This window comes from Gossypium raimondii, chromosome 9 (assembly GCF_025698545.1).
Source record: "Gossypium raimondii isolate GPD5lz chromosome 9, ASM2569854v1, whole genome shotgun sequence".
Taxonomy (NCBI): Eukaryota; Viridiplantae; Streptophyta; class Magnoliopsida; order Malvales; family Malvaceae; genus Gossypium; species Gossypium raimondii.
The window spans coordinates 47,222,708-47,250,174 of NC_068573.1; the positions used below are offsets into that span (position 1 = coordinate 47,222,708).

Below are 27,467 nucleotides of genomic sequence, written 5' to 3' on the forward strand. Positions count from 1 at the left end.
ATAATGATTTATTAGGTTCGAGTTGTAAGACCCTAGGTCAAGTGGTTTTAAAAAGTGAGGTATCGGGACTTCGTTTCTATAAACCGAGCCGTAAATATTTTTATAAATATTTACAAAGTGTCATTTAGGTGGTATTAAAGTTTCGTTGAAAATTTTTAATGTTTCGATAGTTAATTAATTAAAAAAGACTAAATTGAAAAAGGTGCAAAACTTGCTAATTATAATAATTAAGTGATTAAATTGCTTGATTAATGAATAAAGGAGGACTTAAGTAATAAATATACCTAAATTAAGATGGTGGGACGGCATGTTAAAGTAAAATAATAAAATGTTTTGTAAGTTTCATTTTTCACCCAAAAAAAAAGAGTAAAATAATAAAATTAAATGATTGATTGGCAAAATCGTAATTTACTTGAAATTAAAATAAAACAAATTGGAATTTGAAAGTTATCTATGCATTCTTCTTCTATTTTCGGCCTAAACCGCCATAGGAGGAAGCTTTAAGCTGGTTCTTCATTTTTTTTCGGTTCCATATGAGTTCAATTCTTATTTTGTTTTTTATAATGTTTATGTTTTTGTGATCGTTGCAACTAGGTTCAGCTAACCCGTACATTCGTTTTTTATCCTGTTAAAAATTTTGGAAGTTGCCATTGATAAATATTAGATGTTTTTTATGAATAACATGGATTTGGGGCTTTGATTGTGTTGTATGGTGATTTTGTAAAGTGATTTTGTTAATTATTGATTTTAGGATTAAATTGTAAAAATATCAAAATATTAGGGTTTGATAGTGAAATTTGAGTTTATTAGGGGTTGTATGAGGGCCTAGAATATTTGGATAGATTATTTAGTGAAGAAAATTAGTTAATTTGATAGATTAACTAATTAAGGGATTAAATTGTAAAAATTGTAAAAGTTTGGGATAATTGCATAAATTCAAAAATAAAAGGGTACTAATTGTAAAATGAATTGAAAATGAAATATATGCTAATAAATGAGTAATTTTATATTCTAGATCAAGATCCCATAGACACTCGTGAAAAAAGGAAAAATAGCAAAATAGTCCTTGAACTTTTGCAATTACTACAATTCAATCCAGGTAAGTTCGTACGGTTAAAACTTAACATTTTTATAAATTTATTATTAGTATTATGCATATATTCTTTTGTTGGAAATGAATTATTGTTTGAATTATAATATTGAATTGGATATTCGGTTTGAATTGAACGCGAGATTTGAGTACATTCGTAATTTGGTGTATGATGGTATTGGAGGGAGATATTGTAATTATTCTCAAGTGAATCGGGGTTCAGCATTTGTTGCGAACTCTCGTGTTTTACTTTTTGTTGGCGTAATTGGGTGGATCAGCTCTTACGAGCTTTTGTTCAGCTCTTACGAGCTTTTGTTCAACTCTTATAAGCTTCTATTCAGCTTTCCAGCTTCTATTGGCGTATTTGGGAGGACCAGCTCTTATGAGCTTCTGTTGACGATATACTCTTATCCGTAAGTCGTTCTTCAAATGGAAAAATCTTGGTCAAGTGATTTATTTAATGAATTTGAAAGACATGTTATTTATTATTGTATCGATTTTAAATACAGATGTATTTATCGATTGAAATTGTGAATAACAGGGAATTGTCATGGAAAATTTTTATCATTTGATTTAACATAGTTAGTTTGGTAAGATTTTTGTTTAACTCGTTGAACTTACTAAGCTTTATTAAGCTTAATTGTATTGTTTAATGTTATTGTACATTTTCGGAAGGTTGGACGATCGGATCAGCACTCAAGTGACATTATCTAGCTTATATTGATAGTTTTTGAAACGTTAAATACAGTTTATATGGCATGTATAGGCTTTTGTACGGTATTGGTCAAAGTTTAGCTTGTGTAAATGTTATGAATAACATTTTGTTTAAATAACCAACTTATATATTGGTACGAGAATAAGGTATAATTGTGATGTAAGTATGAGTGATATGTGTATGTATGTATTTAAATTGTATTGAACTTTGGTAACTTTGTTAGGTAAATTAATTAGGTAAGTTGGATACTTGTTTGACATGTTTTTAAGTTGTCATTTGAGGTGCAAAGAGTTACACGGGTTGAACACTTGTTGGATACTTGTCAAAGAGTTACACGGGCACATACACGGGTTGAGACACGGCTGTGTGTCCGTATTTCGAATGCCCACACGGCCTGTGATACGGATATGTCTCTTGAGCGTGTAAGTCACACGACTGTGTGATCCCTGCAGTTTTGAAACACAAATCCTAAAACAACATTATTAAGATGAACAAAACTAACCTTATGGACAATGTAAAATTACGGTGCAATTCAAAAGAAAATAAATTCTATGCTTAAAATTGAAAACCACAGTGGTTATATTTTCTCTATTCATATAATATAAAATATATTTATATTTATATATTTTTACAATTAAATTTAAATCATTTTCATAATTTTATTTGAATTTTTTCCGTAAAATTATTTAAATTATCTTATTTAAAATTGACCAAATCAAATTAGGTAGACTGCTTAACTCGTGCATAAATCTATAAATATATAGGTTGTAAATAATAAAATTGTCATAATATACCTAATTTATTTTATATGTAATTTAAATATATATATCTATATATCTATACATAAGGCTGTAAATTTATATGAGATTATATATGTATGTATGAAATATTTATTATAAAATACAGCTTAAAATAAAAGAGATATAGAGAGGCTAACAAAGGTGGTCCAGAAAAAAGCCCAAGTGAAGGAAACGAAAGAAGCTTGACAGGACTTATGTACGAGTACGATCAGTGATCACACATCACATGCCGTCAATTCCTTTTTGATCATTGATAATTTCTTTTGATTAAATTCTGATCGTTGATCATCGATGAATAATAACAACAACGTTTCATCCGTATGTGGTTCTATTACCAAAACCCCCCTTCCTTATCCATATATTTACTATTCGATCCAAAACAAAGCCTCTCTTTTCTTTTCTTTTCTTTTTTTTTTCTTCCTTCTCTCGCTCTCTCGTCAAAAAACATTCCTTATAAAATCCTCTAGATCTCTTTTTACCTTTGATTAACTCTAGGTTATTCCGCTTTGCCCTAAATGGAGAGGGAGCTGCTGCATTTGTTCGACGCCGCCAAAAAAGCTGCCGATTTGGCCGCCTCCGACGCCGTTTCCTCCAACGCCCCTGAAGTTTCCAGATGCGTTGACGCCTTGAATCAGCTTAAGGATTTCCCCGTCACTTATGACACTCTTGTTTCTACACAGGTTTCTCACTTTCATCTACCTATTAATATACATCTTTTAATTCCGATGGATTAGTAATCTCATATATATATATATATATATATATATATATATATATATATCTTTAGATAGATAGGTTGATAGATTTTAATTTGTCTCTAGGTTAAATTTCTTGAGTGAAGTTAGGAGGAAAAATATATTCCTTTTTATGAAATATTTTTCTATCCGGTTGGTTGAGAAATTAACCTTTATCTTTTCTTTAGGCGGAAGCAAAGAATACACACACACACATACACACACACACACACACATACACACACACATATAATAGATAAATGGATAAATTTAGTGATTATTAATTCTAAATAGTAGCAGTGGAGATTACAAGAGGAATTTATTTCGATTCGCATGTCTTGAGGTTTAAATAATCTGAAGTCAGGCAATGCTGCCTTTTAGGTTTTTAGGACAGTTAAATTGCACTGCATCTAGTGCTAAATATAGGAAAACCTAAATGTATGATGTTTTTGTCAAAGCCTCCCCTGTTTTTGCCAAACTGGAAGGAATCATAGAGAGCTGGATATATGGAAAGTTAGGAGAAACAGAATGTAGGAAACATATACATACAGATAGATATATCTTATACCTTCCTCATTTACCCTACCCCTAATTTGTTTGTGTTTGGTTGGTGGGTAATATTCCACCATCCATCCACCTATCACATTTTGTTTTTTTATCACTTTTCTTTCTTACAAAGCAAGTTAAAAGTGTTTCTCTCCTTCATTTCCCATCCACATATTTAGCATCTCATTTTCTTCCCAATCAAGCATGTTGAAAGCTTTTTGTATTTTGTAATTTTTTAAATTATTCATGAATTAGAGTAGCTGTGTTATTTAATTTATTTTATATATGTAGAGTTATCATGAAAAAAAATGTATTCTGTCGCACGCTAACATGAAAAAGGCAATTTTGGTACATGAACAAGTCATAAGATTCCCAACTATTACAACTATTATTGCAGGTAGTTGTAGTTTAGTTATAACTTCTTGAAGATGTTGGTCAATGGCACTGAAGATTATCATTGTATTTATGGTAAAAACTGGTGACAGCTTTAGAATAACGGGGGCATATTTTATTCTGTTAGTAGGTCTTACCCTAGTCATTATCATCTGCTGCTGCTCATGTTGTTGCGTCTCTAGTTTTATTTATGTTGATGAATATGCACATTTCAAAAACAACTGAATTCCTTGCATATTACAGGTTGGAAAAAAGCTGCGACCTCTCACTAAGCATCCTAGAGAGAAAATCAAGACTGTGGCTTCTGACTTGCTTGAGTTGTGGAAGAAAATTGTTATTGAGGAGACTACCAAGAGTAAGAAAAATGGCACCACTAGTGCTGTCAAGGTTGAGAAACTTCCTAAGCCAAGTGCTGTAAAGTCTGAAAAACTCTACAATACAGAATCTGTGAAGGTTGAGAGATCTAAAGGTGATTCGGTAAAACCCATCAAAGTTGAAAAAAAGGAATCAAATGGAGACACTGTAATGGTTGACAAGAGAGACCGAGGAGATGCTGGGAAGATTGAAACAATTTATAAGGATGAGAGGCAAGCATCAAATGTCAAGAAACAATATCAGCCGCCCGCTGGTCCTCCGAAGTTGACATCATTGGTCAAATGTAATGATCCTTTGCGTGACAAATTTCGTGAGATTCTTGTAGAGGCCTTGTCTAAAGTTCCCAGCGAGGCTGATGAAGACATGCTGGATCAAGTGAATGCTTGTGACCCTATCCGGGTTGCTGTATCTGTTGAATCTGTGATGTTTGAGAAGATGGGTAAATCAAATGGCGCCCAGAAATTTAAGTACAGATCTATAATGTTCAACATCAAGGATCCAAAGAATCCAGATTTAAGGAGGAAGGTTCTTCTGGGCGAAGTGAAACCTGAAAGGCTCATAACTATGACCCCAGAGGAAATGGCCAGTGATGAGAGGCAACGTGAAAATAAAGAAATTAAAGACAAGGCTCTGTTTGATTGTGAACGTGGTGGTGCGCCAAAGGCCACGACAGATCAATTTAAGTGTGGGCGTTGTGGTCAACGCAAGACCACTTACTATCAAATGCAAACAAGGAGTGCAGATGAACCTATGACAACCTATGTAACATGCGTAAACTGCAACAACCATTGGAAATTCTGTTAGTTGGACCCTGAGATCTGTCAGTCAATGCGGTGAAGGTGTAAGGTTGATCATCTTGGAAGCTACATTCTGTTCATCTTTGTTTGTGGATTGAATTTTAAATAATAGTGTAATGTCATATTTATATGCTATATAGGGACTTCCTTAGGGATAACTAGGTGTTTGGGGGATGATTGAGCCAAAATCATAACTCAGTTGTTACACATCTTAGGTGATTGCCATATCCTCCCATTGTTCCGGAAAACAGGAGACTTGTCTTCTTTGAATGTTTCTGGTTGTAGAAGGCATTCATGTGAACTACGTAATGCTTGTCTTGTTCATCATGACCCTTTTAGATGCATTCATGGTCATTCTAAAGGGTAAGGAGGATGCTAGTGGTAGAATTAGGCCGTCTTAATTTCTTAATGTACCAACGAACACTGCTATAAAGGCATGCTTTGATTTTTCCAGTTGTTGTTAGTTTTGTATCATTCCCATGGTTTCTCCTCTACCATCATGTGTTGGGATCTTCTTGATTACTTGTTACGATATGCCATTGTTTTGGAGGAAGAAGAAAATATCTCTGTTATGATCCGAGTGATCCATGTTCAAATATTGCATGAGAATATGATCACTACTATGGAATAGGAGTAAAAATATATTTACAAACACTTGCATTCTTTTAACTTTTTGAACAAAACGTTAACAACTGGCCTATTAGCTCAGTTGGTTAGAGCGTCGTGCTAATAACGCGAAGGTCGCAGGTTCGAAACCTGCATGGGCCAGTACTTATAAATAAGAAATATGATTTACTTTTGTTAAATGAATTTATATAATAAAAAATTTAATTTTATACTAAATTATTTATATCTAAATTGTTCAGTTTCCACAAACAGAAAAATAAAAAATATATATTTTACTTTTTAATTTTTCAATGTACTTATAAATAAGAAATAGAATTTACTTTTGTTAAATGAATTTATATAATAAAATTTTAATTTTATACTAAATTATTTATATCTAAATTGTTCAGTTTCCACAAACCGAAAAATAAAAAAATATTTTACTTTTAAATAATAAATTTTAATTATTTATGTAATAGGTAACTTAATATTTTATGTATAAAAATATATTTATATATTTATATAATTGAATAATGTATTGTATCTACAAATTATCATGTTAATTTATTAACTATTAAGAAAAGGAAAGGAAAAATCAAAATAACATGAAATTTATTTTATAATATGTCAATTTTTGTTACAAATACTTTGATTTAAGAAATTTTTATTAGCAGTGTATTTAAATTATTAAAATAATTAGTATTTTTATTATATATATATTAATTATTATTTTGAATAATGTTATTTTATATTAACTAGAGATAAAAATTTATTTGATGATATGGTTGCAGTTGGGATAAAAATTTTGATTAGTTAAAATTATTTATGTTGTATTTTATAATCATAATTAAGATTTTTATACATTTTAATATTCATATTATATTTAATGTTTTAAAATTAAAAGATGTAGTCGACTAGACCATGGATGATGAAAAATAAATATTCTCAAATACAAATTTCGGTTTTGATTAATCATCAATTTTTACCCATTTCTTTAAATAATCTAATATATAGTTAGGTTTGGAAGCAAATTTGAAAAGTTGCGTCAGTTGGCATAATTCCCCATATGAAATTTGGCAAAACAGAGTAATGCCACGTAACAACTCTTTTTCTTTCCTGCGGAATTTTATAAAACTTGATTTATAGATTTTATGCTTCAAGGTAAGTATATATAACAAAATCATCTAATTCCACTAATCTTAACTGGAGTAGTTGAATATTTTAATCATTTAATCATTAGCCGAGTTGAAACTTTTTCAAAATAAATAAATTTATGATGTTCACTTGACCGAATTATTCGAATTAAAACTACATATAATTTGTATAGTTAATTATTTTGTTAATTCGGTTAATTACTTGATTTTGAATCGAATTAACCGATAACCGAACTTCCAAAAAAATTATTAATCGACCTCCGATTAAATTAGATCAATTAACCGATTTATTAACCGAATTAGATCAGTTTGACCAGTTAATTCGGTATTAATCGAAATTTAAACACCCTTACACATTAGGACTACATGTCCATAAATATTGTTTTATTCTATTCCTACTTTTTCCTGATAAAAATAAATAAAAGAAATAAACTTTTAAATACACACCTAATTCACATATAATAGATTTTGATCATAAGTTAATATCATACATAAATTCAATTCAAATTCAACCCAATCACATCTCTAGCGTAAATGCAATGATACGAAAGGAGTGTGTATAGTTCGATTAAAATCTAATTAACTGAAATTAATCGAATGGATCCAATAAAATGTAAGAGAATGGCGAATCAATTTTTTTATAAATTTAATTAAAATATAACAATGAAAAGAATATATTGTGTTTTTAATTTAATATTGACATTGTATTATTTATTATTTTGTCATGTTTTAAACTAAAAAAGAAAAAGAACACTAATTGATTGGTCAAAATTTTTAATTATTTCACTAATTTAATTATGAAGCAAATGAGGGTTTGAAGCCCCATGGTGGTATGACAATTCCAGAGTGCAAGTAGGGCTTTTCACCTGGAAGTGGACCACCCTTCCCATATGCAATATTCGAATTGGGCCCCAAAATTAAAAAGTCCAGCCAAGCTCATGAAATCCACTACTTTCTTTTTTGTATTTCAGAAACGCGTTATCCAACGCAACGCGTCAATCTCATCTATCTGTCATCTGATCATCCAATTATTCTAATCTCTAAAGTCAAATCAAGTGGTAGTGATAGTCTTTTTAGGGCTTTTTTTGTCCTTTCCACATATTTCTCTGTCTTCACTTCTTCATTTTTGTACCATGATTTGAAAAATATTAGAATAATAACGATGGTGATTTTTATTTTCTTGAATTATATTTATTTGATTAAAATAGTACAAATTAAAACTCAAAAAAAAATATTAACATTTAAAATAAAAAAAAGTGCTTTTTTAATCATGTGAGCCAGTCACCCAATAAAACACAATTTACTCTTTCATACCTACTTACTGCTTACAGCTACTACTTTTTCCTTTCCAATCTTACAGACAGCTACTAATTGAAGGTTGAATAATGCAACGAACGAACATAAATAATAATTAAATCGATTAATCAATTTCAGACAAAATATTAAACTGAAACTAGAAACTAGAAAGAGCGGTTCACCTTCTTCTTCTTCTTCTTCAACCTAAAACCTACTTTCTTTCCTCATCTCTCTCTCTCTAGCCATACTCTCCATTTTCCTCTTCTCTTCTCTTCTCATGTTGTAGGCTTCCATAAGAAGGTAAATTTTATTTCAAAGCCCCTCTTTTGTTTTTGTTTTTCTCTTTATTGTTCTTCAGCTAGCTTTGAATCTCCCAAATCTTTGGTCTTTTCTAGCTAAGAAATCCTGGGTTTCCTTTGGTTTTTTTTCATTTGTTCTTAAATATCGAATCTTTTTTTCTTTCCCTGGATCTCGTACTGAGTCCATGAAGAACTCAGTTGCTACACAATCCTTTCCCAAGCTTGTTTCCCTTTTCGCCTCCTTGTTGCTTCTCTTTCACCTCGTTTTAGCTGCTGACTATGTCCCAACCGAAAAAATTCTCTTAAATTGCGGTGAAAAATCCGACCTATCCGATAACGATAATCGGAAATGGACACCGGATGTCGGGTCCAAGTTCCTCACCGGAACTGAAAAATCCGTCACCTCCCCAGCCTCCTCGCAAGATCCGGCAGTACCCGAAGTTCCATACATGACGGCCCGTGTTTTTCACTCCAACTTCACCTACAGTTTCCCGGTTGTATCCGGCCGGAAGTTTGTCCGGTTGTATTTCTACGCTAATTCCTACGACGGTCAAAACGCAACCAACGCTCTGTTCTCGGTCACTTCCGGTTCCTACACTCTCCTCAAGAATTTCAGTGCTGCTCAAACGAGTGAAGCTTTGAACTATGCCTTCGTTATCAAGGAATACTCCATTAATGTCGACGGTGACCATTTGAACTTAACGTTTAGTCCCTCTTCCACCCCATCAAACGCCTACGCCTTTGTGAATGGGATTGAAGTACTGTCGATGCCTGATCTATACAGTAACTCCGATGGTGTACCAATTGTGGGTCAACAAGTTCCGTTGACCATTGATAACGCCACAGCCCTCGAGAATGTTTATAGGCTAAACGTCGGTGGAAGCGATATCTCCCCTTCCGGTGATACGGGTCTTTTCCGGTCTTGGTACGATGATCAGCCATACCTTTTTGGGGCAGCCTTTGGTGTTTCAGCAGCTGCTGATCCAAATGTCACCATTGATTATGGGACCATGGCTACATATACTGCTCCTGTAAATGTTTACACCTCGGCTAGATCGATGGGACCGAATGCTCCAATAAACGATAACTATAATTTAACCTGGTTATTCAGTATTGATTCTGGGTTTTCTTACTTGGTGAGGTTACATTTTTGTGAGTTCACTGATAATATCACTAAGATTAATCAGAGAGTGTTTAATATTTTCATCAACAATCAAACTGCTGAGTTAGGGTTTGATGTGATTGCCGCGGCGGAACAAGTTGATGTTCCCGTGTATAGGGATTACGTTGTGGTGGTTCCAGGAAGCAATTCTCAGCAGGATCTTTGGCTTGCATTGCATCCAAACGAGACTGATAAGCCTCAATATTATGATGCAATCTTGAATGGTGTGGAGATATTCAAGATCAATGATTTGAACAACAACCTTGCAGGGCCTAATCCGATCCCTGGTCCGAAACAGGATATAGTGGACCCGTCATTGGCTTTGCCGTCACATTCAGGTCGTACAAAGAACCAGACAGCTATCATCGCTGGGGGAGTCAGTGGTGGGGTCATCCTATTGCTTGTAATCGGTTTCTGTGTTGTTGGTGCTGCACGTCGTCGAAGACGGGGGAAGGATTCAAGCACAAGTGATGGCCCTTCGGGATGGCTTCCTCTTTCATTGTATGGGAATTCACACTCTGCAGGTTCAGCAAAGACAAATACCACGGGGAGCTATGCGTCTTCCTTGCCTTCGAACCTTTGTCGGCACTTCTCGTTTGCTGAGATCAAGGCTGCCACGAAGAACTTCGATGAGGCTTTAGTCCTTGGGGTGGGAGGCTTTGGTAAAGTTTACAAAGGTGAAATTGATGGTGGGACTACTAAAGTTGCGATCAAGCGGGGCAACCCGTTATCTGAGCAAGGTGTGCATGAGTTCCAGACTGAAATCGAAATGCTTTCCAAGCTCCGACACCGCCACCTTGTTTCGTTGATCGGTTACTGTGAAGAGAACTGTGAAATGATCCTAGTTTACGACTATATGGCTTACGGAACTCTGCGTGAACATCTATACAAAACACAAAAGCCTCCTCTTCCATGGAAGCAAAGGCTTGAAATATGCATTGGGGCGGCTCGTGGTTTGCACTATCTCCACACCGGTGCCAAACACACTATTATTCACCGAGATGTGAAGACAACAAATATTCTGTTAGATGAGAAGTGGGTAGCAAAAGTTTCTGATTTCGGGTTATCAAAAACTGGCCCTACATTGGATCATACTCACGTGAGCACCGTCGTGAAGGGTAGTTTTGGTTATTTGGATCCCGAGTATTTCAGGCGGCAACAGCTAACCGATAAGTCCGATGTTTACTCATTCGGAGTCGTCTTGTTCGAGATCCTTTGTGCTCGTCCAGCATTGAATCCTACATTGCCAAAGGAGCAAGTGAGCCTTGCAGAGTGGGCTGCACATTGTCACAAGAAAGGCATCCTTGATCAGATCATGGATCCTTATCTCAAAGGAAAGATAGCACCAGAATGCTTCAAAAAGTTTGCTGAGACCGCAATGAAGTGCGTGGCCGACCAGGGTATCGAGAGGCCATCGATGGGCGATGTGCTGTGGAACTTGGAATTCGCTTTACAGCTACAAGAGAGTGCAGAAGAGAGTGGCAAGGGAATCGATGCAATAGATATCGAGGAAGGAACCTATGACATAACCTGTAAAGGCAAGAAAGATGTATCCCCTGGTTTTGATGGTACTGTAACAGATTCAAGGAGTAGTGGGATGAGTACAAGTATGAGCATGAGCATCGGTGGTCGCAGCCTCGCTAGTGAAGACTCCGATGGGTTAACACCCAGTGCTGTTTTCTCACAGATAATGAACCCTAAGGGGCGTTAAAGCGACGCAAATGGCCAGAACTGAGTAGCCAACAGATCAAAACCAGTAAGCCAATAACGCTTGCTGTTATTATTTTGTGACATCATTGAAATCAAAATTTGTTTCACTTTGTTTGTTTTCATTTTTCATTTATCTAATATAGCGTACATTTATTACCCCTTTTCACTGGATATGTTTTGTAATATGTGATTGTGTATCATTGTCTTCATTAAACATATACATAAAACAAAGTTTCCCTTAAACTCCATTGCTCCCCTGTTTTATTGATTCTTGAAAAAGAGAGCCTAAAGGGTCAGCCAAGATTATATGACCCCATGTGAGTAGGGTTATTGTTGTTGAAGTTTCATTGGAATAGGCACAGTCCATGACATGACGATGACAAAATTGATTTATTAGTTGAAATATTTTAAATGGGAAAGAATATTAGGATATGTATCGGCTAGCTAGCTGGCAGAACGTGGGATGTTGATAGAAAGCGTGAAAGAGCTGTATGTGTGTTGTATATATATGACTTTTGTTCTGTATAATCGGCCATTTCTAACTTATATAATTTTATATAAAAAACGCAAAGATTAAGGTTGAAAGTGATATTTCCTTCAAATCAATAAATGTGAATTTAAAGAATAGGGTTTGGAATTTTATGATGTTTTAGTTAGGGTCCACACGGATCCGGTGAAGGAGGGTCAGGGTGGTTAAATGGGTGATGGGTGCGTTTCCTAATTGCTGCACTAAACGCGCTAAAAAGCTATAGGAAGAGGAAAAGGGTGACAGCTGAACCAAATAAATGGCCTCTGTTATATTGCACCCAACTTGGGACTTTCTTCTTTATTATTTTATTTTAATATAATATAATCTTCTTTTTCATAAAACTAGAAACTGTCTGCACTGCTACTATAATATATTATCATTTTAGTACTTTTTTTATGCCAGCCCAAAATTTCAAGTAACAGTTTTAAATTTAACTTGCGATTTCAATTATGATTATTATTATTTTAGCACAACCTTATCCAACCATCTTACTACATCGGTTCATGGGGTTAGCTTATTCGTCTAAGTTTGAAAGTTTACCTAAAATTTAGAAGATTTAAGTAAAAATATTAGATTTAAAAATGAAATTGGATAAAAATTTGACCCATTTAAAATATGAGTTAAACTCGGATTTGAATATTTAAGGTCTGAGCCCAACCTTGTTTGGCTACTTTTTAATTTATAATATTTTATAATATATAAAAATAATTTTATGATTATATTATATACTACTATAGTGTAAACATTAAAAATTTTAATATGACTATATAAAAAATTTAATAAATAAATATATATTTAAAATTATTAAATATTAAATTAAAATTTTACAAATATTTTTTAAAAATTTGAGGTAAAATTTTAGACCCATATTTTGAACTAAATTAAACTTCGGCGAATATCATGCCTAAGTTCAATCAACTCATGAACATCTCTATTGTTTAGTGGTCTTAATAAGTGATGACATCTGCATATTGAATCAAAATTTATCCGTAATTTTGTGATTTATTGAAAATAAAAAAGCATGAAAACAACTTTTGGATTTTGGATGAATGTCATGCAACCATAAGGAGAGTTACATCAACCATTAATTCATTCTTACAAGGACAAGAAAAGGCATTGCAAAAGAAAGGGAGAAAAAAAACACCTTATACATATACAAATATCAGATATATCATATATGCATGTATACATAAACAAGCAGCTTAAGCTCACAACATCAAAAATTAAAAGAAGAAAATCTTCACTGATTACATTATGAAACAGCAACCACCACAATTTCACTTCACAGAATCTAAAACGGCAGTAATCTTCTTCTGCAACTCCGGCTTGTTTGCTCCAACAAGCTTGTCGATTTGCTGCCCGTCTTTAAGAAAGAAGAACGTTGGGGTCGCTTGTATATCCCACGAGCTGCTGAATTCCTGCATCACACATCCATTTCTATTTTCATTTCACCGCTCTGTTCATAGGGAGACCCATTGATTTGATGTTCTCCGTCGTATAAACCCTAATTCACTTTTGAGTGTATGACCACCATTCATATATGCCTAGATTCTTTTTCTATATGTTCACTTGTCGCACGAAATAAATTAAACAATAATACACAAATGTATATAAATGTTACACTATACGTATCTGTACTTACAGTTAGTTCATCGACATCTACCAACAAGAACATCAGAGAAGGATGCTTCTCTGAGAGCTCGCAATAAAATGGTGCGAGCATTCTACAAGGTCCACACCATGCTGCACTGAAGTTTGCAATTACCTAATAAATCATGGGATTCAGATGTAAGATAAATCAAAGGCAATCGTAAAGACATGACAGATTTTCGAGTAAACACATATTGCATATTACAAGGATGAATGAACCATCCGTAAAGACTAAATTATTGTTGATAAGTTCTCTAGGGGAGACTTTCATGGCCGCACAACCATAGATGTAGATACTCACATATAGAATTTTTCATGTGTAAGAGCACAATAGAAAGTGAAAAGAAACTCACAATCTTGCCATCTCTCTTTGCTTCAGACAACTTTTGATCCCAATCCTCTTTGGAAGTAACAGGTTGCACGTTTCCACCAACAAACTCAACATGCTGGTCGGAATCAGCTCGGTTCCCCTACAAGTATCACAGGCATCATAAATTCTACTCCTACAAACTTTAACAAGGCAGAAATGAAAAAACCCATGAAAGATTGTGCAATAAATGTCGAAACAGAAAAGGTAAGTAGAGACTAAACCATGATCTTTGTTATTTAAGATATCATGTCGGTAACAAAACCGCTACCATTTGACTCATCATACCATATTCCCCATGGCAAGATAGTAGCATTTAAAAAGTAAAAGATATATAGTGCACCAAGAACGAAGTTAGAAAGCCAGTTCCTTAAAAAGTACAAGATATATTCATATATTAAACAACTGAAAAAAAAAACAATATCAAAAAAATCAATTTATGGTCCATTATTATCATGAAGAGGTTGCAACAAACACCATAACATAAGAAGGAACAAAATCCCCTTGCTACATGAAAACGTGTACTCTTCACTGAGCCTTTACCTCAAAACCAACTCACACATCCAATAATGGAAGTAAAATATCAGCAAACTTCAATTTTAAAATCTTTCAGATTTTCGTAGTTTCTTTAATTAAAGAGCCATTAGCTTATGGCCAGCAAAATTATCTGATTAGATATGTTACAACATTCATAACTCAAATGATTAAAGAATATATACCCTGTCCTTGTGGTAGTTCAAGTACTAAAGAGAAAATATTAAAAACAATAAAGCTAAGAAAAGGAACAATAACAAAAAAATCACCGTTCAAAGCAAAGGGCAGAAAAAGATTGCACCCGTAGAGGTCATTCTTTAATCAAAATTATCCATACAAAGCCACTAACCAATACAAGTAGGAGGCTTAAATGCTTACCTTAGAAAACCTAGCAAACTTAGTACTACATCCTAATATAGCAAACTTAGCGAAGGTGGTGAGCCGGTTGATTACCGACCCTATGAACATGTTTAAAATTAACCACCTAAAAGCTAGCACATGGGGACTTAAATGCTTACCTTAGAGAAGCATAGTCCCATATTTTCTAAACTGCCAAAAATGCCTGTTGCCGCAATGAACCAGCACCCTGAAAACGGGAGAATATCAAAAGTCCAGAAATTATAAACTAAGTCCATGGCAGAAAAAAAGCAACTTAACTATCAATTCATTTACAGTAACCCTCGTAACAAAAAGTCATCACCACCAATAATTAATCGTAATATGATAGGAAATGCTGGGGATATCAATATTAACAACTCATTAGCATTTACAGTTTATCAGCTTTCAAGAACAAGAAACAACTTAAAGTTCATCTCTAGATTTAGAAAGTTAATAATAGTCTCCAAGCTCAGAAAATTGATGAATACCCAAAAATCAACACATGCTGCTTTTTTCTCTATGAAATCATTGTCATAAAGCAAAAACAAAATCTCCATAAATGAAATTCAATTGAGCAAATAGTCAACGATTCCAATATAGCTCTGACATGGCAGATATTTTTGGAACTTAACTCCTGAAAATCCTTAAGCTTTAATTCTTTAAACCAAAAACCAATTCTTTTTTCCATTTCAACCATGAAGTCAATGAAAACAAATTGGGAGAAAAAGCATATTAAGGAAGAACAAAAAAATAAGCAGTTAGTTTAACTTACGATAAAAAATAAAAAAAACTGAAGCGCTTGATCCTAATTGCAAGCAGAAAGATCAAAGATTTGGGTTAAAATTTTTTTTTCAACAATTTTCTAGAAATTTGTGAAATAAGATAAGAATATAAGCAAAATTTAAACCCCAAACTATCAAAAAGGGGAGGTCGGACTGGGAGGTGGGAACACAGATAGGGTCGTGTCCAAATTACTTATATGCCCCCACCAAACTTTATTTTTTTATAAATATTCTGCTTTGTAGGGTAAAAATATCATAATAGTCCCTGTACTATACCCGAATTGCATTTTAGCCATTTTACTTGAAAAATCAGCAAATCAACCTGTTAGTTATGAAAATTGGGGGGGGGGGTAATTTGGTTAGTGTTTTGAAGGAATTTTTTTTTATTTGAAGATTTATTTTTCTGTTAATTAAAAATAATAATAAGTAATTAAAAATTCATCTCATCTTTAATTTTTCATTTCATTTAATCTACATCAGTATTTAAAATGTTAAATCACCAACTTATCAGCAATAAGTAACGGGAGGAAATATCTTGCTTAGTTTTCAATTAGAGGGACTAAAATACAATCTGAGATACTATGGTATTTTTACCTGTAGCTGATTCTTTCCGTATTGTTGTTATAATCCTTCTCATGTCTCATTTTTCATGTTCTGTGACACGTTTTTTTCTTTCTTCTCAATTACCAGTCAAAAAGGATGTCCAAGAGATCGCTAGAGAGGTCAAAGGTTATATTAATCCAGAATCGACTAATTTGATAGTTGAATCAATCAAAAACCTTAAAGGAAACCCAACAGAAACAGATTCTTTGTTTTAATTAATTTTAAATTTAGTATTGAAAATTTGAACATTTTCATTTTATTTTGATTCGTTTTCATTCTTTAATTTTTCATAACATAATTTTTTTTTAATTTATAATTTTTTTCTTAACCATCCTTAAAATTTGTTTTCAAATATTTTAAAAATATTGAACCGCTTAATTCAACGGTTGACTCAAAATCCACCGGTTCGGTTTTTCAAGCATGTCGTTGTCCCTTGTATATTTGTCCATTTTCTTTTTCTAATCAAGTCTAATATTATCCATAAAGACTCCACTCAAGCCCACATACTCCTAATTTTAAAATCAATTCGAGACGAAATGCTTTCATAAAAGAAGCAAAGGAACGGTGGCATATATCTCTTATAACAATAGTCAGACCATTCAGTACGCACTTTAGGAGTAGAGTGGACCGAAGACAATATTTCAACACTGATCCAAAGTATGAAAACACAATGACAAGTTCCCTTTAAGAAAACATGCCTGCTAAAGGTAAAACATTTGACGACATACAAAACCCATAGGTATATTACACACTAACCACCACCATCATCATCATCAACCCATTGCATACTTCTGGGTCCAGCTGCGTGCAGTAGCTTCGTACTTGGCCCGATCAGTCTTGTACATGTGAGCAATCTCTGGAACAAGCGGATCATCAGGGTTTGGATCCGTCAACAACGAGCAAATAGAAAGCAGAACCTGATCACCACTCAAGTTAGTTTTTCCACAATGCATACCTATTTTGAGTCGAAATCTGTTGATTTTTGTTTAAATAGACTTAAAATTCCAATAAGCAGCAACAGAAACGAATAGTAGTACTAACAGAATTGTTTGTCATTGAAAGTGGTATAAGCCTCATTTTACGCATTGAAGAACAAAACTGTTTAACAGTGCCATTTAAGAAAATGCTGTGGCCATGCATGGAAGAAAAGCAAGCCATAGCCAGCCAAAACAGAGATTTAGGACACTATAATGTAATAGAATTACCATAATATTAACTGGGTTATGGTCAAACCTTGGAAATGGTAAGTGCAGGGCTCCACTGTTCTTTTAGGATATCAAGACAAATGCTCCCATTGCTGTTGATGTTTGGATGGAAGACCTTGGTCCTAAATGCAACCTAAACAACAAAATCAGCATTATCCATTAAAAGAGTATATCATAACTAAAAACAGCCTTTTTCACACATATCACAAAGGGGTGCAATATATTACCTTAGGAGGCTTGAATGGATAATCCGGAGGAAAATGAATATTAACCAAAAACACACCTCCTGCAAAAGGGCTATCGGAGGGGCCCATAATTGTTGCTTGCCAATGAAACATGTCTTCTGCTACAGGACCTATTACAAAACAATGCAAAGCACTAAAAGGTTACCACTAAATGACATTCACTGATGCACATGACCATTAACATTTATCCTTCCATTAATTAAAGGAAAAGGAAGAATGCATTCTCATAAGCTTATACGGGTAAGATTCACAAGTCCATGCACAGACAATAATTAGTGAAAATGCCAATGAATCATAATCGTCCAACTCCCCAAGCAAGTCCAACCTTGGAGAGGTTTAGGGCTTAAATACGACTTAACTATACCCAAGAATCAACAGTCAAATTTATGGTTTTCATCCTTATACTATACTGAGTTTAGAAACTTAGTCCCTGTAATTGGGCATAATTTGGTCCTCCTACTGTTATTAATGTTATTCCTTAGTTCGAATCACTAACACCTCTAAAAAGTTTGCCATTTAAAAAGAATTCCAGCTCAACCTAATGATTTGGACTTCTTTTAAAATTTTCACCTAGTTGTTTGATGGAATTTTTTAACGGCATTAGTGATTTGGACTAAGACAAAACATTAATAATAGTAAAAAGGAAAAAATTAAACTACAAGAACTATATGCTCAAACCAAGTATAGGACTAAGAACGGTAACCATAATTTGACCAACAATCAGCACAAGCTCTATTTTCTAACCAGATTAAAAGAAACTCATCATGGTCTGATCTTGATCAAGTAATTCTAATATGAGAACAGCACAAAAGCTTCCCAATTGCATTACAATTGTGCCGGAGAAGAAGTGAACAGAGACAGACACCCCATGCATTCTTTAAAAAAATACTTCAGAGATAAGCAGCCAGAACAGATGAAAGGAAACTTGTGTATGCAAATACATAAATATAAAAGCAAAATACACTTTGTATGGGGTTCTTTTCGTAAGGTAAGGAGACGTTATAATCTAGCAAAAAAGAGATATTGTGGAGAGATGGCGGAGAGGAAGATCGGAACAGACTCAAGAAAATAAGTGCAGTGGTGATGGATCTAAACCACCTAATTCTCATCATTGCATCCATCACCACGACCTGCCACCCGCACTTAGTCTGCTCTCTAACATCTCTCTACGGTTTTGGTAGTATGTTGTAACCTCTACTCACCTTACCAAAAAAACGCATAAGCTTATTTGGAATTTAATCAATTCATTCATACGCTAAAACTAACGACGCAATTGGGGGGGGGGGGGGGATAGTAAAGGAAGTCTGATAACCCATAACACAGCACATAAATCTGAGCATTGCAAGATACCCAAACAAGAGAAAAATAAGGGATCGATGAAATTATTACTAAGAGGGCTTAAAATTAAGAATTAAATATAAAATTGAGAATGGGTACCTGCACTACAGGAAGTTGGTGGATCCTTCTGCAAATCCTTAAGTTCTTTCAAAATCCGCTTTGAAGCCATGAAGACGCTTGAACACAAGGAATATCTACCTGGATTGGAGACTCAAGGGGAAAAAACATATCGTAAATGAAAAACATATGGAATTGAGAGCGAAGAGAAAGCTCGAAGATAGGGAAGGAGATGTAATTAAAATAAAAATACCTGAGAGAAATTGAGGGGGTTAGAGATAGGTCAGGAATAGCAGTAAGAAGAGAAAGGGAGTTCCAAGTTAGATCCGTCACCGCTTCTTCTCCACCCACAATCCTTTGATTCTGCACTTCAAAGCTCGAAACTTAAAAGTAACGCTTCAAAGTTTGTACTTAACCCTTTTATTTGGACAGGAGTATTTTTTTTTATAAAATAAATAAGGTAAACTATCAAATAGATTATATTTTAATTATCGAGCCATTAATTATAGTTAATGATATAACGATATACTAATATGGCACATCAAATCGTCATTTTAAACAAAATTTTAGGCTAAATTTTACAATTGATCCTTATATTTTTCATTGAGCAATTTTTTATGTTCTTTTAACTTTATTTATTTTTTTTTTTTTTCATTTTTTATTTCTCTCTCTATTTTCTCACTTTTCATTCCTTTTAATGTACTTTTTATATGTTTTTCATTTGCTAAAGAAATGAAAAATTAAAGAAATAAAAATATAGAAAAACTACGTTAAAAAGGGAAAAACAAAAGGAGAAGTACAAAAGAATGGAAAGTAAAAGAAAAAAAAGTTAAAAGAATATAAAAGAAAAAATTAAATTGATCAAAACAAACAAATATGGAAACCAATTACATAATAACCTAAAATTTTTGTTTAAAATGATGATGTAACATGCCACGTCGGTTTACCATTACAATGTTAATGTAAATTAACTACTCAAGAATTAAAATATTGTAAGCGATAACATAAGTAATTAAAATGTTCAACTAAAATATAACTTGAACAAAATAAAATTGACTATTTTAATAGTTTATCCAATAAATAAATAAAAATAAAGGATTTTTGCAAAAAAAAAAGGCTAAAGGTTAAAAATGGGGTTTTAATGAATTTTTATTATTTCTCTGACTAAATATTTTCAAAAAAAAAGTTTTTTATAGGAGTGTCTTGATATGCATAGGTCTCCACTTTCATTGTATTGTGTTTAGTTGGCTATTTTGTTGGTTAAGTATTTAGAAAGTTGTTGAATTATATGATTGTCTATTATTAAATATATTAATTTAGTTTTATATTATTAAAAAGAATTAAATAAGTCTAAATTGCAAACAAGTAAACATTAAATGTATAAAAAATATCTTGAAATTTTTTCTTAATTGCAATTCAATTTTAAACAAAATATTTCCTTTACATAACCATAAAAACTTTAAAAATATTAACTCGTGAAATCGTAAATGATATTTTTATACAATAAATGTTAATTGAATTCTAATTTGGTCTTTTTTTTATTTTTGTAATAGTACAATGACTAAATTTATTCATTTAATAATAGAGGATTATTTTAATCAAGTTGCTATAATGAAGGGACATCTCAAGTTTATTCACATTTTTCATATATATTAATTTAAAAAGGGATAACTATCGAAATTCGGTCTAATATACAAATTGATATATAAATTTTGATTTGGTACAATTATACACATGAAACTTGAATTGCGGTTCATATGTACATATGAAACTTTGATTTTGATTTAATTATACACATTTAAACAATTAAATACTTACATTTATTTCTATATTGGATTAATATAATTATTTATTTCTATACTTGCATTTTTTATCATTTAGTTGGTGTTTGGGTCACATCATCATTGGTCATAGTTGACAGGGTACTAACATAGAAAAATTTAATTTAAATACTAATTTTGACAAAACAAAAATTTAAGTATCGAAATGGAAAAAGGAGTATAATTTAAAGGGAACTTTTGTATTAAGCGTATTTATAATGGTAAATTTTGACTGATTGAAGGGAAAAGAATTTAGATGGTGTCTGCTCTGCTATCCGCTTAATTAAGGTTATTTAATCATTACAGGACTAAATATTTAAAAATAAAATATAAGAATTAGATTTTAGATTTTGCAAGAATACAGGGACTTTTGGAAAATTTAAACCAAAATATAAATATAATATTTTTTTTGTATTCCTAATTAAAAGAGGGAAGCGCGATTGAAATCCCTAAACGAGTGAAGACAAAAAAGAAGTATCCCCAATCGAATTCCATCATCCTTGGTAATAATTTTTGTTTTCCCTCTAAAAAGTTAAAAACTTTTCTTCATTGGATCGAGTCTAAAAGGGGGAAATGGAGGAGGAGAAGAAGAAGAAGAGAAACAAGAAGAAGAAAAACAAGCAGGGCAAAGCCACCGAAGAAGACGTAGATCAGATTCAGAATAATAACGTTACCAATGGCCAAAACAGCGGAAATGCTCTGGATCTGGATACTCATCAACCTAATGGCGCTCTTCCCGTTAGTGAATCCTAATCTTAGTTAATGCTTTGCCTTTGATTATTATCCGCAATTCATTTTTCCTTTATTTTTTTTAAAATTACGGAACGAAAAATGATAATCCAAATTTCATTTGTATTGCAATCGGTTCATATTCAAATTTGAGATTGCTAATTTGCTATGCATCTCCTCTTGTTTGAAATTTGCTAAGAATAACGATTTCCATAACATAAGCTTCTTCTTCTTCAGGAGTTGTAATGTTGTGATATATTGACCATGTATTGTTGTTGAGTCAGTAGTATGTTGTTTTCTTCTTACAGAACTCTGCGGAAGAGATGATTAAAGAACTACAAAAGGAGAATGAGTTACATGTACAGAAAGAGGTAACATTGAGTCATGTATTTGTGGTAATAGACAAGCACCTATTCTTGTTACCCGCATGTTTTAATTTGTTTCTTTGCCTTCATTTTGATTGTTATCAATAACACAGCCTAACTTGTCACATTTCTACAGGCTACTTTGCAAGAGAGAATTCAACACTTACAACATGAAAATGAATCACACCTACAGAAAAAGGTTTATTTTATTACGGAAGAAATAAGCAATCTATCTTGTTATTTGTTTAAACAAGAAAATGCGGTTCTTTTTTCTTCTATATTTTATTTCTGTTATGAAGTCCCTCTCTTTTCTTTTATTTTTGTATTTATTTATTTTTGCTTAAGCATTTGCGTTATACAGGCTTTGTTAGAAGAGACAATCAATCAGTTAAGAAATGAGTTTGATTCCCACCTAAAGAAAGAGGTAACTTTTTACGAATCTAATCGCGAGTATCAGCTGAAACCTTTTCCCTGAAATTGCACTCATATATATAATGTGTGTGTATATGCGTGTAACTATGTGTAAAAGAGAACTGTTGTCTAGTTTGGCCATGTTATGACATTTGTTGTGATTCTTTCCCCGTGAAGCATGAGCGACTCTCTTTGTTGTGAATGTATGCAGGTTTTAGCTGTTAAAATTATGTGAACTTTTCATACATAAAGGATGGCTTTACCTTTTTCTAACTGCTAGTCTTCATACAAAAAGAGAAAAAAAAACAGCTGTAGTTTAAACTTTTCTTTGTTGAAGCACAAAGTAACCCTCTATCTTCTTGCAGGCTTCTTTAGAGGCGGCAATCCAACAATTGCAATATGAAAGAGAATTACATGTGCAGAAAGTGGTAACATACTGAAATTTTCTCCCTTTTCTTTTTTGCTACTATATAGAACATTCTGAAGTTAATATGTATTCTCATACACATGGTTTTGGGTAGAATGCATGACTACCAATTTCTTGATTTTTCTGTAAATGTTCTTATTTCCATTGTTCTTGTTTCCCTTCATACTTAACAAGATGATTTACAGGCTGGTTTAGGGATCAATATTGTAGGATTACAGAACGAAAAAGAATTCTGGTTTCAAGAAAAGGTAATTTAGGTTCATAGATCATTGCATAAGGATGGCAGCTATCCTTGTATTTGTATCTTTAGCATTGTTGTTTGAAGGATTTTTGGATATTTTGTGATGTCATTCAAATCTGCAGGCCAGCTTGGAAGAGAAAATCAGTCAGTTGCGGGATGAAAAAGCTGGTCTGCATCTGAAAGGGGTAAATTTTCTCATATTAGTTTTTTGGCTGTCATGATTAGTTGTTTTATGCCTGTGTTTTTTAGTTTTGCATCCTTTATGGGTATATGCCTTTCCGTTGCTTGCCTAACCATGTAGTTATTCCTACAACTTTGTGATTTGGAATCTTAAATAAAAAAAAGCTGGGTAATATGCGCAGGCAACCTTGGAAGAAAATGTTAGACAGCTAGAGAAAGAGAAAGAGTCTTGGATTGTGACACAGGTAGTCAATTTTGCTCTTATTATATTTGTCAATAATGCATTTTACTGGAAGATGGTGATCTGTTGGAAGTAAGAGCCTGGGATCTTGCCTTTGTTTGATCTGCATTAATGGTTTTTCCTGGGAATGGTGAATTTTCAGGTGTAAGAATGTGAGATTGAAATGAATTATGGACCGTGTCAGACTTTTTATAACATAATTTCCTTTTTGAATCTTTTTCTAGGTTCTTTTATTTACAACAAAAGTCCATTCATTTTCATCTTCTGTATATATATCTGAATCATTAAAACATAATAGCATCAGTTTTTGTTCTTCTAATTTAAATGTTCACTGCTTATAGAGTTCCACGAAAGAAGCAATTTCTAGCCTTAATCGTGATATTACAAGACTAAAAATGCAGGTACAGTATCTTCACCCTTGTACTTTAGTTGCTTCTGTTTTTTTCTTTTTAGCTGGTTATTAGACTCTGTGGTGTGATCAATCAATCCCATATTTGCTTGACAATAAGTTTATTCTCAATTTTTAGTATCAACGACTATGGGCTGCAGAAAAGTCAAAACCATTTTTCAGTGCAACTCTTTTTTTCTGATGTGGAAAATTAAAACAAAGCTTGGCAGGTGGTTGAGTTGGAGGAATCCAGGAACAATCTTTTGCAAGAAAATCAGCAGCTCACTGAAAATATATCTAGTATGCAGTTACATACTCAAAACCTTGAGAGGAACAGTAACTCCGATTCCCAATCAGAAGACGTCGAAAAGGTTCGCTTCCTTTAACTTCATTTTTGCTCCCCTTTTCTCTAGTGTCTTGGCTATTCTGTTTCTAGTCGAACGAAATTTTGCTAGTTTCGCCATATATGAGAATTCACAAGAGATATTTGGGTTTGGCTCAATTTTGTTTGTTATCGTGCAAGGTTTCCTCTGTAAAAGTTGGTTTTAATTTTCACATATTGAAGTTATTCAGAAATATGCAAATCCTTAAGCAGTTAATTACTTGTGATCTACTGAGCAATTAAAGGTTATAACGTACACTGTTTATGTCTCTGAAGAAATTTAGGAAGAGAACAATGTATTTGACTAGTTTTCTCTAATGTAGCAAGCTGCTGGCAATGAGGACCTGAAATCTCAGATTGAAGCAGCAAATGTGTTTGTCGACAAACTGATGATGGAGAACGCTGAGCTTGTTGAGAAGGTGCCTTTTAGCCTGCAACACTACTATAATTTAATTTTTGCTACTAGTTTTCCTTTTAGGGCCAATATATTATACGTGTGAATTTGCCCAACTCTGTGGCAGGTGAATGTGTTGTATGCTATACTTGAGCAACAAAGTAAGGCAGCAGAACATTCAAAGGTCATTGACACGACTAATTCTGTGCCTCGATCTCTTGAGAATGGCTCTATAATGGTTCCGAAGTTGGATTCTCTTGAGGCTTCTCCAATTACGAACGGCAAAATTGAAAGTGAGAATGTGGATGGGCAACCTGCTGCCCCTCTTCCACAAAATGTAGAATCCAAGGACTCGGGGGAAATTGTACAAATCCCTCTGGATGATACCGATGTAAGGGATTTGGAGTCCCAGGCCACTGGAACTGAAGAAAATGCGGTGCCCCTCACCGATGCACCCCTTATCGGTGCTCCATTCCGGTTAATATCGTTTGTTGCTAGATATGTTAGTGGTGCTGACCTTGTTAACAACACTTGAAGTTCCGACTCATAGCTTAGATGCATTTTTTTTCCATTCAATATGATTTGGAATTATACATGGTATACACTTTTGAACTAGAGAATCAAAATGGTCAAATTGACCGTCTTCATTGTTTACTGATAAGTGATGAATGTTATCTGCTGAGGGGAAAAAAAATACTGTTTTTCGTTTATGTTTCGGATATGTTATGGGGAAAGCTACCATGCTATTCCTATCTTAATTTTTCATGTATACAATTGCATTAAGTCGAAGTTTTTGTATTAGATTACACACACGTATGATTTTAGAATTTATCCTATTTAGTTATAATAATTCATGTTTGGATCTCTCCAAAATTCAATATCTTGAATGAGATTTGTTTAGTGACCTTTTTTATGTGTTTTAAGTTTATTAATATTAAATTCAAATATTAAATTAAATTTTATATTCTAAAACATACTTCCAAACTCAAGTAAAGGTTCAAGAGAAAAGAGAGTTGAGAATGTAGGAGTCTATTCCATAGGATAAGGAATTGCCTCTGTCCAAATGAGTTGCTTGATTGGTAAGCTTAAGTAACAACTTTTCCTTTTCCTTAATTAGTGGAGTAGGTATTGGCAAATCTTCTTGTTAAGTTAGATATCACTTGACAATCCACTTTTAAATATTCAACACTTTTTTTTCTTATAATTAAAGGAGGAGAATGGAGATCGAACTCGAACTCTTGTGCCTATAACATAATGCTTTTGTGATTGAGCCAAGAGATTGTTGACTTCATATTCAATACTCTTTAGGAGGAGTTTAGTTTGCCGAATCTTAAATTATATTTCATAATAGAATTACAGGTAGAATGTGAAATTACCTTTTTTGGTTAATTTGGCTGAAATATAATATTTAGGTTTTGATTGACGAAATGTAAGATTACCTAAAAACATATTTTACTCAATTGTCCTTGTTATGATTTTTTAACAAGTTTAGTTTGTTAAATATTTTTAGTTTCCATAAAGTTATAATAAATTATTACAATTATTATTATTTTATCACAATTTATATATTAATAAATATATTATATTGAAATAAATTTATAAATCATAATTATAATAATTTATGAAAAATGACTGTAATATCAACTATAATTATAGTTATAACCATAAATAATATATTAATAAAAATTATTAAATAAAATATAATGATTACAATTGTGATGTAAGCCATCTATTGGTTCACTATTAAGAAAAATAAATTGTTTTTATAATTAGTCAACTTTATTTAAGAAAAAAGCCTAAATTGCTTAGAGTAACAAAAATAAAAGATAAATTAGTCCAAGATTTAAGATTACGCCGGAAGACTTAATATGACAGATTACTCTATGCCAATCAGACAACTTTACAACTCTACGCCTTAAACTCGGATCTGTCAAATTTGGGGTGTGACACATCCTATATTACAAATGATTGTAATGCTAGATTACGAGATGTCCGGAATGTTTTAAATCCAACCACCGTAATCTCATTTCGAAATGTAACATTATGAGGCGAACCAAATATCCCTTAATTGTTAAATTTTTTGTAAAAATTACTTTAAATTTTATGCCTTTTTATAATAGTATAAAATTTTCTCACCATCCAATAACAATATAACATTATTATTGATTATTGAAGTTGAAGTACACAATTATATAAATTTATACTTAAATTACAATTTGGCTCTTGAATTATATTTTTCTTTTATTTTGGTACTTAAAATTTTTATGTCTTATTTTAATATTTAAACTATTTCATTTTATTTCAAAATTAATATTCCGCATGTTATGTTTTTATTGTCATTTTCTTTTATACAATGTCTATCTCTACTATTCTATTTATAATTGATCTCAATCCTTAAATTAAAGAAAAAATGTATTTAAGGGCAAATCTACAATCTCTTAATTATTATAATAGCAATGATGTTTAAGTTGAATGGGCTCTTGCTATTTTTTAAAATAAATAGAGAGAAAAGGATAATCCAAGT

At 32.7% G+C, this 27,467-nt stretch overlaps 5 protein-coding genes and 1 non-coding gene across 8 annotated transcripts; 4 read left to right on the top strand and 2 right to left on the bottom strand.

The window, feature by feature from the left end:
* The first annotated feature begins 3,014 nt into the window (after positions 1–3,014).
* Positions 3,015–5,903, top strand: LOC105800487 (transcription elongation factor TFIIS). Its single transcript, XM_012631661.2, has 2 exons — positions 3,015–3,285; positions 4,522–5,903. The coding sequence occupies exons 1-2, from the start codon at positions 3,121–3,123 to the stop codon at positions 5,455–5,457; spliced, it is 1,101 nt and encodes a 366-aa protein (XP_012487115.1). The 5' UTR covers positions 3,015–3,120; the 3' UTR covers positions 5,458–5,903.
* A 241-nt stretch (positions 5,904–6,144) lies between these two features.
* TRNAI-AAU (transfer RNA isoleucine (anticodon AAU)) lies at positions 6,145–6,218 on the top strand. The gene has a single exon. It is a non-coding gene; the product is annotated as a tRNA-Ile (tRNA).
* A 2,433-nt stretch (positions 6,219–8,651) lies between these two features.
* LOC105800488 (receptor-like protein kinase FERONIA) lies at positions 8,652–11,920 on the top strand. Its single transcript, XM_012631662.2, has one exon. The coding sequence runs from the start codon at positions 8,991–8,993 to the stop codon at positions 11,676–11,678; it is 2,688 nt and encodes an 895-aa protein (XP_012487116.1). The 5' UTR covers positions 8,652–8,990; the 3' UTR covers positions 11,679–11,920.
* A 1,310-nt stretch (positions 11,921–13,230) lies between these two features.
* Positions 13,231–16,076, bottom strand: LOC105800489 (thioredoxin H-type). The gene is made up of 5 exons (XM_012631663.2): positions 15,908–16,076; positions 15,276–15,343; positions 14,210–14,326; positions 13,849–13,971; positions 13,231–13,624 (listed from the first exon to the last, which is right to left on the bottom strand). Exons 2-5 carry the CDS (start codon positions 15,294–15,296, stop codon positions 13,484–13,486), a joined length of 402 nt encoding a protein of 133 aa, XP_012487117.1. The 5' UTR covers positions 15,297–15,343; positions 15,908–16,076; the 3' UTR covers positions 13,231–13,483.
* Positions 16,077–17,060: 984 nt separating this feature from the next.
* Positions 17,061–19,787, bottom strand: LOC105800490 (ubiquitin-conjugating enzyme E2-17 kDa). 2 transcript variants are annotated; one of them, XM_012631664.2, is made up of 5 exons: positions 19,619–19,787; positions 19,408–19,506; positions 17,953–18,080; positions 17,754–17,858; positions 17,061–17,437 (listed from the first exon to the last, which is right to left on the bottom strand). In XM_012631664.2, the coding sequence occupies exons 2-5, from the start codon at positions 19,475–19,477 to the stop codon at positions 17,294–17,296; spliced, it is 447 nt and encodes a 148-aa protein (XP_012487118.1). In that variant the 5' UTR covers positions 19,478–19,506; positions 19,619–19,787; the 3' UTR covers positions 17,061–17,293. The 2 variants fall into 2 exon arrangements, with proteins under 2 accessions (XP_012487118.1, XP_012487119.1); XM_012631665.1 differs by having other exon boundaries at positions 19,408–19,518; positions 19,619–19,776.
* Positions 19,788–21,617: 1,830 nt separating this feature from the next.
* LOC105800491 (COP1-interactive protein 1) lies at positions 21,618–25,749 on the top strand. Of its 2 annotated transcripts, none has more exons than XM_012631666.2 (12): positions 21,618–21,923; positions 22,223–22,285; positions 22,416–22,478; positions 22,641–22,703; positions 23,056–23,118; positions 23,303–23,365; positions 23,481–23,543; positions 23,721–23,783; positions 24,121–24,180; positions 24,398–24,538; positions 24,873–24,968; positions 25,071–25,749. In XM_012631666.2, the coding sequence occupies exons 1-12, from the start codon at positions 21,759–21,761 to the stop codon at positions 25,476–25,478; spliced, it is 1,311 nt and encodes a 436-aa protein (XP_012487120.1). In that variant the 5' UTR covers positions 21,618–21,758; the 3' UTR covers positions 25,479–25,749. The 2 variants fall into 2 exon arrangements, with proteins under 2 accessions (XP_012487120.1, XP_012487121.1); XM_012631667.2 differs by having other exon boundaries at positions 21,794–21,943.
* Positions 25,750–27,467: the final 1,718 nt, after the last annotated feature.